General features: G+C 46.2%; 1 protein-coding gene across 5 annotated transcripts in view; it reads left to right on the forward strand.

Moving 5' to 3' along the window:
- Nucleotides 1-16,527, forward strand: part of SFMBT2 (Scm like with four mbt domains 2) — a 205,877-nt gene that overhangs the window by 24,847 nt on the left and 164,503 nt on the right. For all 5 annotated transcript variants that reach the window (XM_038372526.2, XM_043499007.1, XM_038372534.2 and 2 more), the window contains exon 2: nt 8,972-9,129. In XM_038372526.2, the coding sequence (XP_038228454.1) occupies nt 9,024-9,129 (106 nt within the window). In that variant the 5' untranslated portion in view covers nt 8,972-9,023. The remainder of the gene's footprint in view (nt 1-8,971; nt 9,130-16,527) is intronic.

Here is a 16,527-nt window from a genome sequence, read left to right on the forward strand (position 1 = left end):
ACTGTACCATGCTGATCCTTTAAAAGTGAGGGGTTATTGAGAAGCTGCCTCGACCTAGATTGTCAGATTTCACTCTGAGCTGCAAACTACTTGCCTTATTCGTGCATGTGCATAAACACTCAGTGGGATGACTTGCCAAAGGTGGGGAGACTGTGACCCATTTGATGGGATTTCGCTGATAGACTTGTTCACTGCACTCGGGTAATCTGAAGAGTTAAGAGAAAGACCATGCCCAGACTTAAGGTATGTCCACACTGTACACTAAGCCCAGGTGTGTGGGACCTGGGCTTGTGGACTTGGTGCTCGAGCATCTTTATTGCATTGTAAACCAGAATTTACAATTGCTGGATCTGGGTGTCTCAGCTGTGCTAACGCGTACATATTGCACTACGCAGACCTTCTGACTGAGCTCTGTGGCTTGAACTGCGTCCGGAGCGGGACTCAGGCTCTGACCTACCCCACTAGGAGTCCTAGGACCAGGACCTTGGGTGCATGCTGACCTGAGTCAGACTGATTTGTGTGTGTACAGAAGTGGGGCTTGGGTTCAAAGCTGAGTCAGAGCCTGGGCTTAGTGTGCATTGCGGACATGCCCTTTGAGACTGCAAAGGGAACATTGGTCCCTTGACCCCAGCCAGTGGAGGAGGGGAAAACACGTGATCTTCACAAAATGCAGCCGATTGCACTTGCTGTGATGTGCCGCTAGCAGAGAAGACAAGTTCAAGCATGCACGGTGCCATCTTGAGCTGAGCAGCTTGGTGCTCACAAGCAACCAGTTTCAGTGCCATGTAGCGCTGAATGCTTTTCAGGGCACTTGGAAAGGGTCTTGTGGATTTTGTGCTAGAACTAGCCTGTTGTCTCTGAGCCAGGCTGCTTTGCTCCAGTTGTCACTTTACATGTGAGGACCTGGGGATCTCCAAGGGGCTGGCTGTGGCACTGTGAACGATCTGCCAGATCTGTGGAGCAGGTTGCTTAGACCCTGACAGACCATTGCATGCTGCATCCTGCCCTATCACTCAGTTCACAGGGGCAAGGATGCCTCCTGAGAGCTGTCATCTGCATGGACTAGGAGCTTTGTGTCATGATCAAGTATCCTCTGCTGGAACCTGCTCTCTCTGTGGGACACGCGGCTTGGATCAATAAGGAGCATTGCGTACTGGGAGCTGCCCCTCTCCCTGCTAGGCTGTTTGGGTCACAGCAAAGCACTGCACTTTGGGAGCTGCCCTCTCCTATATCTGAGCATGCTGACCTATGGATGCAGCATTGCCCCCTGCCATTGCCGTTGGCTAGGCTGTTTTGAGCACGACGGAACGTAACTGTCTTTGGGGTCATGAGGAAACACTGCATTCTGGGATCTGCTGTCTCCTGTTGCACATTTGGAGCTCCCATCACGTCCAACACAACACCGCCTCCTCACTGAGGCCAGCAGCCATGCGGACTGCACTTCATTGTTTTAGCATGTCTAGTCCAGGTAGTATTTTAGCATGTCTAGCAGAACATGGTACTTCTGTGCATGATCCACAAGTCCATTGTGTACCCTTAGCCATCGAAACTGCCATGTCCAAGAGCTCCATAAAGCCACATAAAGCACCAGTCTGTCACGGGGTGACTGGCTTTTTTAAGGAGAGATGGGGCCCAGCCCCACCTATGACTAAACAGCTGCCTCCCAGTAAAGGCTGTGAGGCAGGCTGATTGCCTGAGGAGCACCTGGTCCCTATAAAGACCAGCAGGAGCACTACAGGGTGTAGAGACTCCTGGGTCAGGACAGGGTTCCACAAGGACTGATTGAAGTGAGAGGAAAAAGCCTGTGAGAATTGTAGCCCAGCAGAGCAAAAACTTTATTTTTTGTGGGAGGCTGTGTGGCCTAGTAGTGAGCACACTGAACTGGGGCTCAGGAGACCAGGGGTCTACTCCTCGTTCTGCGGCGAGTCTCCTGGATGCCCTTGGGTAAATCTCTTTACCTCTATGTGCCACGGTTTCCCCCTGTGTAAAATGAGGATTGGGGTACTCTGCTGTAAAGCACTTTGAGCTCTACTAGTGAAAAGCGCGTAAGAGCGAGGTGGTATTATGGTATCTTGCCAAAGCTTTTGTTTTAATCAGGTTATTCTCTGAGGCAAGTGCCAGAAACAGTCTGTGGTGTGGTATTGTTCCCTTATAGACCACGCAGCCTAACTCCTGCCTCTCCTAAAAATTCCCTCCCGGCCTGGTGGCTCCCAGCAGGTCTGTCTTTGTCTCATGCTGTCCCTGGCATGTGACCCTTGGGCTCTAAAGCTGGTACCTCTGGGGCTGAGACCCAGCCCAATGTTAAAAGGCCAGCTTAGCCTGTGACACCATCCAGGAAAATTCAGAGCCGTTCCTGTCCTGCTGTCAAACTACAGAATTCTCCATCTCATCACAGCCACCAGAGCGGTTTTTATACATCGTAATGCCTTTTGGAATATAAAATCTTTCAAGGTAATGACTTTGCACTTACATCTCTTTCCACTTGTTCTAAATGGCTTTGTAAAGATGGGAGAGCATTATTATCTCCATGTTACAGATGGGGAAGCTGAGGCACATAGTGGTTTAATGAATTGCACCAAGTCCCATGGCAAGTCAGTGGTAGAGTCAGGACTCAATCCCACTTCCAGTTGTGTGCTTAGGCTACTCAACCACAGCTGCTCTCATTTGCCTAAGGCTAAAAAGCCCTGCCACGTGTAGTTTGGAGGCCTTCTAGATTAGTTCCAAAGAGCAGTGAGGTCCATGGTAGCTGTGAAATCATAGGAGGCTGTATTCTGAAATGGCAGGAGAGCAGGAGTCAGCTGGCATGACCATGCCAGCTCTGCAGTGGTATTTAAAAAGGTATGCCTGCATTGTCCTGTGCTGGATGGCCTTTTCTGCCTCTTTGTCCCTGGAGGACTGTCACTTGTAATTTCAGTTATCTAGTTGTTTGGACAACTAGTCCAAAGCAGTTTCCTCTCTCACTTTGAAATGGAGCTTGAGCACTTGGAGTTTGAAAGGTTTAAAGGCTGTCAAGGTTACATCTAAAATTTACAGATTATAAATCACAGCTTTTGATATGGGCTTGAACCAAAACTACAGCTCTGTGCCCCCAATGAACTCTAGTGGATCCAATTTTGTTGTCCATATGATAAGTAGTACCATTTTCCAAGGTTCAATTCCACCCCTCCCCCACACCAAAAACGTCATGGGATTAGAAATCCAAGGGTTTGAAACTCAGTTACTCTGTTCACGCACTTGAGGCAAAAACGGGTGTGGCAGGGAGAAAGGAAAATGTGGCAGTAAATTGTTTTTGTGCTCCCTGTAATGCATGCTCCGTTTCCCATAGTTCTCTGCAGAGAGAACAGCCATCTGACCATGCCCCCGATCCATCCCTGACTCACTCCCTACCTCTCCTGGCATGCCCCCGATCAGCCCCTTACACCAGGACCTGGGAGCAAGGCTGGCATAAAGTCTTTACATTAGCTGGGGAGACCCCCCTGAACAGGGATATTATTGGGGGTGGGGGCTGGTTCCATCCCCTGAAAGGTTCCTGTCGGTTGCCAGAGTAACTAGGTTCTTGTGAAGTCAGTGGGAGTGTTACTTCTCAAGCCGCCCAAGGCCCAATTGAGGGGTACGCTGGTGTGACAATGACCCCCAGAAATGACTCGTGCAGGAAGCTTACCATGCCATAGAATTCTTTTGTCCATTGTGAAGGACTCTTTCTGTGACCTCTGTTCTGTGGTTCTGCATTTTGATGTAAATAATTTTAAAGGATTAAGGAGGAGAGGATGTCACCAAAGGAACGTGGGGGAATGAGGGACCTGCGTGAGGAGTGAAGGGAGTCACGTTTGGGGATCTGAGAGGAGAACCCTGCCCTATGTAGATTATAAAAAAGGAAAAATGAGCTGGAGTTGACAAAAGGAGGAATTTAAAATGGTGAAACTCTAGGTGCTGTCTTGTTTTATGCAAAGAGCCAATATTGATAGAGACTATAACGCAGGAGGTTAGAGGCAAAAGTGCAGTTGCAGGTCTGCTGGCAGTGGGAAGAAACAACCAAGGGGAATAGATTATTTTTTATTTGATTTCTTTTGCTGCCTGTGAATGGGATTAGATGCCAAATTAAGCATGAGCAGGAGTTAGCTAGGAGGGGAAGTGTCTCATTGACTTTGAGCTGTTGAAGAATCTGTATTGCCAACTGCACCAGCCAAAAATTAGGAGTGAGGCCCCCCGGCCAAAATCATCAGCTTTAAAAACCCTGATTTTTTTTTCTTCTGTTTTTTTTTAACTTTATGGGGTGCTTGAGTCACATTTTCTCTGCAACGCTTAAGGGTTTTTTTTTTTGTTTTTTTGGTTAAATGAAAGCTGAGATTTTCACTTATTCACATCACTTCAGGAGCTGGGGCATCAATCATAATGCCAAAGATTGCAAGTGTTGGGAACACTGAAGAATATGGGCATGTGTTTTTGTCAGACTAATTAAATCATGCCCTTCACATGTGGGTCTCTGCCTCCGCATGGGGTGGGACAGCTAGACACCTCTACAGCAGTATTCCCTACTTCCTAAACCCCAGGTCCCATAGAGGGCCCTTCCAATGGGGAGATGGAACAGGCTAGTTTGTTAGCAGCTTCATTACCTATGAATCTCCTCTTTAACTAAAAAGAAAAGGAGTACTTTTGGCACCTTAGAGACTAACAAATTTATTTTGTTAGTCTCTAAGGTGCCAAAAGTACTCCTTTTCTTTTTGCGAATACAGACTAACATGGCTGCTACTCTGAAACCTCCTCTTTAATTGAATCACTGAGATGTGCATAGATATTATTGGGGATGTGTGTCATACAAGTACCTAGATAGAATCACTGAGTGATCTTATCATTGTCTTTCCAAACCTGTCCATTCCCTGCTGTTTGTTACTTGGAGCATCACACCTACAATTTAACTCTGATCATGGACTCAGCTCTGCAGAGCTGGACCCCTGCAGCTGTGCAAAATTTCTTTGACTTCAGCTTTGCAAGGGTTCGGGGGTCCTGACGATGTATGTCACTTTGAAGAATTAGGGCTTTAGATTGCCTTCGGGGCAGGGGTTGTGCGTTTCTCTCTCTTCTGTCCAGGAACTAGTATTAATAAATCTTAATAATAATAACAACAGCAATCACTATGAAGTCGTGTGGTCAGTATATAGGGCACTGGACTAGGGCGACCTGGGTTCTACCACTGACCTGCGGTGTGACATTGGGCAAGTTTCTGTGCTGCTTCCCCCCCTCCCCGCCCCCCACCTATGCTGGGTAGACGTACCCACAAAGGCTAAGAAAAACCCGCGGCGGGCCCGTGCCAGCCGACTTGGGCTTGGTCTGCAGGGCTGTTTCATAGCTGTGTAGGCTTTTAAGCCGCATCCTGAGCTATGGGATCCTCCCACCTGGCAGCGTCCTAGAGCCCCGGCCTCAACCTGAGCGCAAGGAGCCTGCGCAACAATGAAACTGCTCCACAACCTGAGCCCCATGAGCTCAGGTTGGCTGGCCTGGGCGCAGACATACCCTGTTCGTCTTGTCGGTCTAGATTATCAGCTCGTTAGGGAAGATACTGTGTTTGGGGTTTTTTTTTAATCCCATTGTGCCTAATGCAATGTGTCCCTGATCTTGGTTGGAGCCTCTAGGTGTTGCTGTGATCCAAATAATTTCTCTATTTATTAATAAACACCCTAAGTCAGTGTAATGGTGCAAGAGTCAACCAGCGGTGCCTCCTGCTGGCTGTCCGGGAATTAGCTCTTTTTACCAGCTCCAGGGCGCCCTCTGCACGTGTTCCTCCCCATCCCCCAGTGCCCCTTTATCTGGAGGGATTCTGCCCCAGCAGTATCCCCCCACTTCCAGGGTCTCCCCTCCCCAAGGAACCCCAATCCCCTAATCCCACCTTGCCTCAGCAGATACTGCCAGTCATCATCTAGCCCCTGCTCACTGGGGCTGACTGCAGTATAAGAGCCAATCACCATAGGCAAGGGGAGAGTAGGACCTACTGCCTCTGCCTAGCCCCGGGCTGCCCCAGAAACTGTTTAGGCCCTGCACCCTGTAGGGATTTCCAGGCAGGAGCTCCCCAGCTCCGCTCTACTCAGATAGCTTGCTCAGTCCCCAGGCAGCCAGGTCCTTCCCTCTCCACAGTCAAAGAGAGACTGCCTGAGGGCCTGGCTCACAACCTTTTATAGGGCCCACCTGCGCTCTGATTGGGGCGTGGCCCAGCTGTGGCTGCTTCTCCAATCAGCCGAGGCTTGCTGCTTTCCTCAGCAGCAGTCCTCTCGAAGCCCCAGCCCTCTCCTGGGGCTGCTTTCAAGCCCTTTCAGCCCCACCTCTCTACAGTCAGCTTTCACTGAAAGCCAGTTATGTAAACACGAACGCTCAGAACAATACCTGAGCATCTTTGGTTTGCTGAAGAGAAAATTTTACAGAGTTTGGGCTTATTTTCAGATCATACTGGGAAGATGCTTTAAATGTTCTTTTATAATAAATTATAATCTTGTAACCATTCCCAACAAGAAAAGATTGGCCATAGGCAGTTACCGGGTCACACTTTACAAGCATCTTCTTAGAGGTACATGGCACAGTATCATCTTTTATTTTTTTAAAACTGTGTTCCTTAGTAACGTAAAAATACGTAAAGACTATGTTTAAACAAAATCCCTTTGAATTTCTCTTGACCGTTTATATGTGTTGACCTGATGAGCCTGAAACAAAAATGCTGTGTCCACCTCTCCAGAATTTAGGGAAGTTCATATCCAACCTTTGCCGCTGGTGACCATTTACTTTGCCTCTGTTCATTTTGCTCCTCTTGGACAACGAAAATACGCTCAGCAATGTCATGGACTTTTCACTTTCTGTTTCTTGGGCCTGCTCCGAAGCGCATTCAGTGGGAAGTCTCCCATTGATTTCAGTGGGTTTTGGACCAGATTTTTTCTTCCCACTGCTGCCACAACGACTGTTTAAAACCGGATCAAGACTGTTTTTACTGACATGTTTTAAAAAACCAAAAACCATAATAGTGAAAACATTTTTCTTCCTCTGTTGCTTTGTTCGACATCTTATTCATAAAAGCTTAAGCCAATTCTGCAATCTTATCCACTGATGCAGATCTCTGCTGACTTGGTTGGGATGCAGATGAGTCCTTCTAATGGATCAGAGCCTAACCTTCCTTAACAACATTTCTTTTAACAGAAACTGTTATTTGCTATGTTTCAGTATAAACACTACCTCTGTCTGAGCAGACACGTTAAACTTCACATTAGTTCATATCTTTGTCCTGTCAAAATAATGGGAACTTCTCAAGATTTAACGATACTACTGAGTAATTTATCTCTGCTTCGTATTTATATTGTTACTCTTGAGTTCTATTTAAAATGAATGATTTGGCACCTTTTAAACTGATCGCTTTTCCAATCCCAGATAACCTTCCCTTACTGTCTGGTTAGGGTGAATGTAAAAATATCTGAACCTACCAAGGGAAAAATAAAAGCTTTAACTACCATTTTCTCCCTCCCCTCGAAATAAGTTTCATGCAAAAAGCTGATACTTATCCTATTTCTTATTAATGATATTTACAGAAATATTCTAGCACTTCCCTATTGAAGGATTAGTGTTTTTTGACTTCCAATGGACTGATTGCTTCTAGTTTTATAGTTAATTTAAAGAGAATGTACACTGGGGATGACAGATATACATGTTCTGAGGTTAGCTGAGTTTGAAATAGCCATGGTGTATAATGCAGCTCATTCATTAACAAGTTGCATGTCAGGAAAAATAAAAATGAAGTGGAGAAATGATCATATATACATATGTATTAGTGCCCAAAGTGTACTATGAAAAGAAGTACTTGTGGCACCTTAGAGACTAACAAATTTATTTGAGCATAAGCTTTTGTGAGCTTGCATTCCGATGAAGTAAGCTGTAGCTCACGAAAGCTTATGCTCAAATAAATTTGTTAGTCTCTAAGGTGCCACAAGTACTCCTTTTCTTTTTGTGAATACAGACTAACACGGCTGCTACACTGCAAAGTGTACTAGGTGCTTTATAGATAAAGAAGTCAATAAGGACATTTCCCCAACAACAATCTATTATTATTTACTATTTGTCTTCCAGTGATGCCCAAAAGTTCCCATCAGGATCAAAGTCCAACTCTGCTGGGCCCTGTAACAAACCTATAATCAGACAGCCTCTGCCCCAAAGAGTTTACAGTCCAAGTGCTAGATTGTACCTCTAAGGCACAGCCCTGAGCAGAGGGTGATGTGTAAGATGCATCATCCCTGGTAGGCCTGGTGACTCAGAGAAACCCCTCTGTGTCACAAAATCCTTCCCTGCATTCTACTTGCTCCAGGGCTGTAGTGATTTACCACTGGTTTAGATCAGCTGGTTGGCTGAGCTGCACTCGATGGTGCATTGTGAGGGGACAGAGCCACGGCTCAGCATCACAGTGGCAGTTTGGATTAAAAGAACCCAGGTGTCTGGATTTACAGCCCGTTACTCTCAGCACTAGACCATGCGGCTTTTCTGCACTTGGCCCTGTTAAGGTCAAGTATACCGAAGAACTTCGGGAACAGATTAGAGATGTAGCAGCGGAACGATGGGTTTTGTGGTTAAGGCACTGTAGTGAGTCCAGTTCCTAGTTCAGCCATAGACTTCCTATATAACCTTGAACAAGTCAAGTCACCAATAGACTGATGAAAAGCCCATTGAAATCAATGAAAGAATCCCATTGATTTCAGTGGATTTTGGATTGGACCTTAATCTCTGTTACTCATCTGTAAATAGAGAAGTATTATCATCCCCATCTCAAATGATAAATTCACAGTTGCTCTGATATTTATTGTAATGATAAAAGCTATAGAAGTACATAGATTAATTACAACAATCAAAATGCAGGGTGACTCAAAAGAGGATCTTTAAGAAGAGCTAGGGAAATGTTTTTACTTGGTCAAAATAGGCTGCTCATTTATTTTCTTTTACTGTCCTGCAGGAAATTTTTGTTACATGATGAATTAGGAAAGGAAGACATTTCATTGTGAGCAATGGAAACTAGGATGTCTTTGATTTCCGCCGTGCAAGAGACTCAACATCTATCCCAGGAGAAGGGTCAGAGTCCAGCCAATGGGAACAGAGAACAGTTTGATTCAGGTGAGCTCTTGTTTTCCACATCTGTTTCACTTTTAAGTTTAAGTAAATAAAACAGATTTTCTCGTGCAAGTTGACATTTTTCAAAATTCAACATTTGAAGATTTGTGGAAAAATCGGCAAAACTTTTGACCAAATATTTCCTTTGTTTTTTCAACCCTTTGTAAATGTTGGGGGAAGAAAAGCAAAATTTTAAAAATATGTTTGGAAGTTTTTCCTTTATTTGGTTCAGCTAGATTGATCAACTCTTTTTTAGACTTTTTTTTTGTCTTGTGCATTTTAATTGAGGTTTTTTTTTTCCCCACAAAAAACATCCCAGCTACCAGAGCGTGCAATACATTTCTCATATGGTGCTAAGGGGTGTATCTCCACTGCATGCACTTCTCTCCCTGGGGAGAAGATGAGAGAACAAATGTGTGACCAATAGTCATGTGAACAATAGTCATGTTGTTTAATGCACTACTGGAAGGTTGCTTGTAGACTATCACGATGACTGAGGCACAAGGACTTATAGATAAGGTTAATATTTTGTCATAGTTACTTGTAGTAAAAGTCAGGGACAGGTCATAGGCAATAAACAAAAATTTGTTGGAGCCTGTGACTTGTCCATGACTTTTATTAAAAGTATCTGTGATAAAATGGGTCTGATGGGGGGGGATGAGAGCCCAAGACCTGCTATAGGATGGGAGAGGTGGCATCCAGGACCTGCCGCCACTGTGGCTGACAGTTCCGGGGTACCCCTGGCTGCCCGCAGTGGCTTGGAGCTCTGGGGTCCTCCTGGGGCTGCAGGTATCCCCCCCCGACACCCGTGGTGGCTCAGAGCTCCAGGTCCCCCGGTGTTGGCTGAGAGCTGTAAGGAACGCTGCCTCCGGGAGCTTACAGCTCCAGCCCCGTTGCCCCGGGGCCGAAGCAGAAAATGTCATGGCGGTCTCTGGAAGTCACAGAATCCATGTCTTCCCCGACCTCAGAGACATAATCTTAGCCTTACAGATTCGATTCAATTCTCTATAAGAATCTTTCATTAAGCTTTGCAAAGTGAGCTCAGAATCTGTGAATACAGCCTCATTTGGGGTGAAATTCCACTGTGTGCAGAGCACCAGCATGTGGTCTGTGCAGCATTTCAGTTCCACTTGACCACTCAAAATAAGGTTTAAGTGGCACATAGACTTCGTTCTGGCTCTCTGCACAGTGGTGAATCATCCTGAACGATTTAATACACGGTCACAGAACTATTAGTACAACTGTTTATATCGCTCTCTTTTTCCAAACTTGGGATGATGAAGGCTCTTTCTTAGGAGTGATGATGGTCTGAGTGCGGGGGGGTGGTTTGGGCAAGAGTCCAGAGGGGGCCGTCAGGGGGTGAGAAGCAGGGGAGGGGGGTTAGATAGGGAGTGGGGACTCCCCTAACTGGCCCTCCATACAATTTCAGAAACCTGATGCGGCCTTCAGGCCAAAAAGTTTGCCCACCCCTGCTGTACATTGTAAGAATTAGGGGAGGAATTTCAGGCATGCTCAGTGTTGGCCTATCTCTTCTCCCATGAAGCCAATGGACATTTAACCATCGCTCCCTTTGAAGTCAATGATTAAAATCCCATTGGCTTCAAGAAAAGCAGAGTTAGACCAATGGTGAATGCTTTTAAAATCCCCTTCGATGCTTTTTTCAGGACTTATTGGATCTCTTCTTTCAGACCATGCTGTTAGTGATCTGTTGTTCACCTTCCCAATAACCTCTTGAAGAAAAGAATTGATAGCTCTGAGTTATATATGAAAGGAAACTCAAACAGATTTGCCATTTGTAACTTTATTTTTTTTTAATCACATCTGAAAAACCTCGGAAGCCTTTTCTTTATGCATCCAACCTCTGTTTAAAAGTGAAAGCCTCACTGTTCTCTAAGCTTTGATGCTGCAGTGGATGGGTTATTTCGCTAGGTTTTGAACTCATCTAGCTCACGCATCTTCTTTGCATATCATCTCCAAAGCATCTGGCTTCTGCTACAATGCTTGCGTCAAAGATAAGCTCTCCGAGGGCTTCAATCTGCCTGGGGTCATGCCCCTCCATTCCCCCAGTTGAGGGTGTACAGCACCCTGGAGAATAAGATCCTAAGGCCGAGGTGGGCAAACTACGGCCTGCGGGCCACATCCAGCCCATGGGACCGTCCTGTCCGGCCCCTGAGCTCCTGGCCTGTGAGGTTCGCCCCCGGCCCCTTCCCTGCTGTTCTCCTTCTCCCGCAGCCTCAGCTCACTGCACCGCCGGCGCAATGCTGTGGGTGGTGGGGCAGCGAGCTCCTGGGCCAGCACAGGTGCAGAGCTCGGCCTGACCCGCTGCTCTGTGCTGTGAATTGTGCCAGATCTGGGATGGAGACTGAGAGTGGGAACGGCTCCTTGTGACGGCAGTGGTCACTCCGGCATGTCCCTCTGTGGGTAGGTGTGGGGTAGTCATGCCTTCCCCTTGGTCATCTCTTTCTGTTGTTCGTCTCTGTCTGGGCCTTCTATGGCCTAGCCCTCCAGCCCAGTCACTTAAAAGTTCAGTCCAATTCTGGGGTGTCCAAGTCTAGCTGTAAATGGTCAGACCTCAAGCTGGCCACCTCAGCTTCTCCTGGGTCAGCAGCAAAGTCCTTCCAACTCACCATGGGAGTGAATTAAAAAAAAAATCACACTCTTCTCTCCAGAGTAGCAGGTCTCAGGGCTTCCCCCAGGCCCTTCAGTAGAGCTCAGAACTACAAACAAAAACAAGCACTTGAAGCATTTTCTGCCCTTCTCTGGGCCTCTGAGCTTCTTGTCCTCTTCCAGGAGACTCCCCCACCAACCTTCCTGGAGCTGGAGCTTGTCCTTCAAAATGGTCTCCTTAAATAGGAGTCCCCTGCTCTCCTGTTTGGAGCTGGATTATGGGTTAGCCAGTTGCAAGGCTTTTGCCATCTTCTCCCTTAGCTGGCTCCTTTTCCTAATTAGCCATCAGGCTTCAGGGTCCTCAGCAGGCCAGCCTTTCCCTTCTGATGTCTCCTGGTGTCTGCCATGCTATGTGGGAGGAGGCAGCATTTATACTAGTCCTCTTCTCCCAGCTCATTCCCCATTGGTTGGGGTGGGGAAGGGAAACCTTGCCCACCCCCTCTGCAGGATCCTGGCTCTGGGCCCTTAAAGAAACAATAACAGGATTTTCTTGTGAACACATCTTACTCCAGAGACTGCTTCCTCTCTCCCAGTATCTCCTAGGTCTTTGTGTGTATATATATATTTATATATAGTTGGACCTTTCATACTCTTAAAGGACTTTGCCACATGATGGGATGGGCTTACCATTAGATCCCACTACCCTTGAAGGGTAGCCTACAGTGTCACATTCCTACTGTTATTTGCTGCGCCCACTAACGCCCTGCTTCCAACCGCTCTACATCTCTTGTGCTCAGTCCTCCCCACTCTCCTTCCTCAGGAGGCTCTTCCCAGTTCTACCAGAGAGTTCCAGCAACACGCAGACACCATCTCACTGCAGTCAGTCACAGGCACTTGTGTGTGAAGGGCTGGATGCTGCGCATGGAGCTTTACCTAGATTTCTCCTCCTTTTGGTCACCTGTTGGAGTTAAAATCACAACCAAGAGGTCTTCTGCAGACACGCTGAATTTCCTGATGCTGTCTGTCCACTTGTACCTTTGGGAGCCAATGCCTTTCCAGGTGTCCCCAGTAGACTCTAGGAACTTGAGCTCTTTGGCCTTGTCAGCACATGGAACCTGATTCTCATTTGCTCTAAGGTCCCTTTACACCCTTCTGGCAGCTGCTTGTTTAACACCTGCTTGGAAGCTCCTTTGCACTGCCAGAGAAATGTGAATGAACATTAGGCCCTTTTGGTGTTTTGTTTCTAAAGTTTCTGCCACCATTGGTGATGGTAGCAGCAGTGCCAGCCTAGGCAAGGTGCCAGCGGTTCCATATGTTTTGAACATTATGTTGCCTAGACCTGCTCAGAGCAGGGTTTATAAACTCTTTGGGGCAGGAATCCTCTTTGTACAGCACATAGCACAATGAAGCAATGATCCATAACTGGGGTTTCTGGGCATGAACACAATACAAATAATAAACAGTAATAATACACATGCCCTGCAACCACTGGTACCACTAGAGTACCACTATACTCGTGATAGCCATGGTGAGAAATCTTAGGAGAAAACCTTTTCCACTGGGTAGTGCAGTGCCTTGAAGCCAGAATTCTCCAGTCATTCACTGCAGGAGTAGTAGGTTACCACAGCTTTGCATAGGTGTAAAGACTGCCTAAGGGGTGAAGCAGTGGGAAATCAGGACCTGAGAGTCCTGACTGTAAAGTGATGTGCGTGAGGAGACACTGTTGTTATTGCAGGGGCTTCAGAATGTTAGTTGTGATTTACCAAAGCAGAGTGAGAGGAGAATTGGGCCTGTCTCCATGTGATAGTGGCCATTATTTAAAACAGTGGGACAGGAAGGTAGAGTGAACAGTGATGCTGCTCCTCATGTGAAGCACTCCTGTGATATAGGACCAGCCGATTAACTCTCTAGATGACAGTGGTAGACCAGGTTTTCCCCGAACATTGCTCTTGTGTTCCTCCTCTAAGAAATAGAGATGGGCAGGTTAAAACCTTTAAGGGTCCTGGCTTAGTGGAACCATGAGTCAATGAAAAGCCACGTAGCTGTTGGAGGGCAAGATGTAGGGAAAGCAGGAAGGAAAAGATCAGTCCCTTGTGGGTGGGGTAGGCACAGGGAATGGGGAGTGGCTGGGGACAGTGCTTGTATCTTCCAGGGATCTACATTCAGCTTTGATCTCCCCCAATGCCCAGGGTAGGGAGTTAGGGAAATGCAGCATCCCCAGGTGGAAGGACTCCCGGAATGAGAAGTGCAGGGGAAATGCTGGCTTTGGGAACCTATGTGAGTAGGATGTTCCCAGGTTCCCTATCCATCAAGGTGAAGAACCAGTATGCGCTATTGGCAACAGGAGAAAAGAGCAAATCCCAATGGTTGGGGAAGAGGAGCCACCTTCCCCCAAGACTGGGAGACTCACTGCCAATGCACCCCAGGGGAGAAGATGTAGGGTGGTGTACTCACTTCTGAGAGGGATGGAGGTATCCATCTGCCCACCTGACCTGACCTCCTAGGAGGCATGCTGCTTTCGTGGAGCCTGTATCCGAGACATCGTGGAAAGGTTGCTGAGGTTCATCTGTCCCTCTGACCACTACCCCGTGCTGCTCATCCAATGATACTGCCAGGTATGACCCTACGCAGATCAGCAGTGAGTTCTGGGAGTGAAGATTAAAGAGTTGGGGGTGCAGGATGTGTTCTCGTCCACTGTGCCAGCTGAAGGTAAGAGTCCAGGCAGGGACAGATACATCTTGGAGAAGAATGCACGGCTGTACAGATGGTGTCAACAGGAGGGCTTTGGCTTTCTTTACCAAAGCGATGGATACCAATATGGCTCCATCAGGAGCTCTTTAATGACCTGAAAATAAAAAAGGAGCCCTACAAAAAGTAGAAACATGGACAGATTGTTAAAGATGAGTATAAAAGAATAGTGCATGCACATAGGGACAAAATTGGAAAGGCTAAGGCACAAAATGAGATATACCTAGCAAGGGGCATAAGGCAGTAAGAAGAGGTTCTACAAATACATTACTAGCAAGAGAAAGATGAATGAAAGTGTAGGTTCACTACTTAGCAGGGAAGATGAGCTAATAATGGGAGACACCAAGAAAGCTGAGGTGTTTAATGCCTATTTTGCTACTGTGTTCACTAAAAAGGTTGATTGTGACTAGATGTGTAACACAATTAATATTAACAAGGTGGAAGGAGTGTAAACCAGAATAGGGAAAGAACAGAATGAAGACTATTTAGATAAGTTAGATGTATTCAGGTTGGCAGAACCTGATGAAATTTACCCTAGGGATTTAGGGAACTAGCAGAAGCAATCTCTGAACTTTAGGGATTATCTCTGAGAACTCATGGAGGATGGGTGAGGTTCCAGAGGACTTGTCAAGGGCAAACTTAATACCCATCTTCAACGGGGCTGGGGGAGGAAAGGAGGACCCAGGGAATTATAGACCAGTCAGCCTAACCTCAATTCCTGAAAAGATAATGGAGCAAATGATCAAACAATCAATTTGTAAGCATGTAGAGCATAAAAGGGTGATAAGAAATAGCCATTATGGACTTGTCAAGAACAAATCATGCCAAGCCAACCTAATTTTCTTCTTTGACAGGGTTACTGGCCTACTGGATGGGGCAGAAGCAGTAGATTGGATATATCTTGATTTCAGTAAGGCTTTTGACACAGTCCCCCATGACATTTTCATAAGCAAACTAGAGAAATGTGGTTTAGATGAAATTACTATAAGATGGATGCACAACTGGTTGAAAGGCCAATGAGTAGTTACCAACGGTTTGCTGTCAAACTGGGACGACCCACCAAGTGGAGTCCCACAGGGGTCAGTCCTGGGTCTGACACTATTCAATATTTTTCATTAATAATTTGGATAATGGATAAAAGAATTTATAAAATCTGTGGATGATACTATGCTGGTTGCAGGCATTTTGGTGGACAGGATTAAAATTCAATTCATCCTTGACAAATTGGAGAATTGGTCTGAAATCAACAAGATGAAATTCAATAAAGACAAGTGCAAAGTACTGCACTTAGGAAGGAAAGATCAAATACACAGCTACAACATGGGGAATGACTGGCTAGTGAGTAGTACTGCAGAAAAGGATCTTGGGGTTACAGTGGATACCAAATTGAATATGAGCCAAGAATGTGATGCAGTTGTGAAAAAAGCTAATGTTCTTGGGTATATAAACAGGAGTGTCCATATGTAAGACACTAGAAGTAATTATTCTACTCTGCTTGGCACGGTGGAAGTCTCAGATGGATTATTGTGTCCAGTTAAGGGCATCCCACTTTAAGAAAGAGGTGGCCCAATTAGAGAGAGTCCAGAGAAGAGCAATAAAAATGATAAAAGATTTAGAAAACCTGATCTGTAAGGAAAGGTTGACAAAACTGGGCATGCTAATTTTGAGAAAAGAAGAATGAGGGGGGACCTGATAAGTCTTCAAATAGGCTAAGGGCTGTTATAAAGAGTGAGGTGCTCAATTATTCTCCATGTTTGCTGAAGGTAGGGCAAGAAGCAATGGGTTTAATCTTCAAGTAGTTAAGCACTGGAATAGGTCACCAAGAGTGGCTGTAGAATCCCCATCATTGGAGGTTTGAAGAACAGGTTAGACAAACACCTATCAAGGATGGTGTAGGTTCATTTATGCAGCTTCACTGAGGGAGGATGGAGTAGATGACTGCTCGAGATCCCTTCCGGCCCTATATTTCTATGATTCTTCCCAGCTGGATCCTTTCCTGTGTAGTAAGCAGGCTTTATAGTAGGTATTTCCATTCCTCATGCAGTT

Source organism: Dermochelys coriacea, chromosome 1, assembly GCF_009764565.3.
Source record: "Dermochelys coriacea isolate rDerCor1 chromosome 1, rDerCor1.pri.v4, whole genome shotgun sequence".
NCBI lineage: Eukaryota > Metazoa > Chordata > Testudines > Dermochelyidae > Dermochelys > Dermochelys coriacea.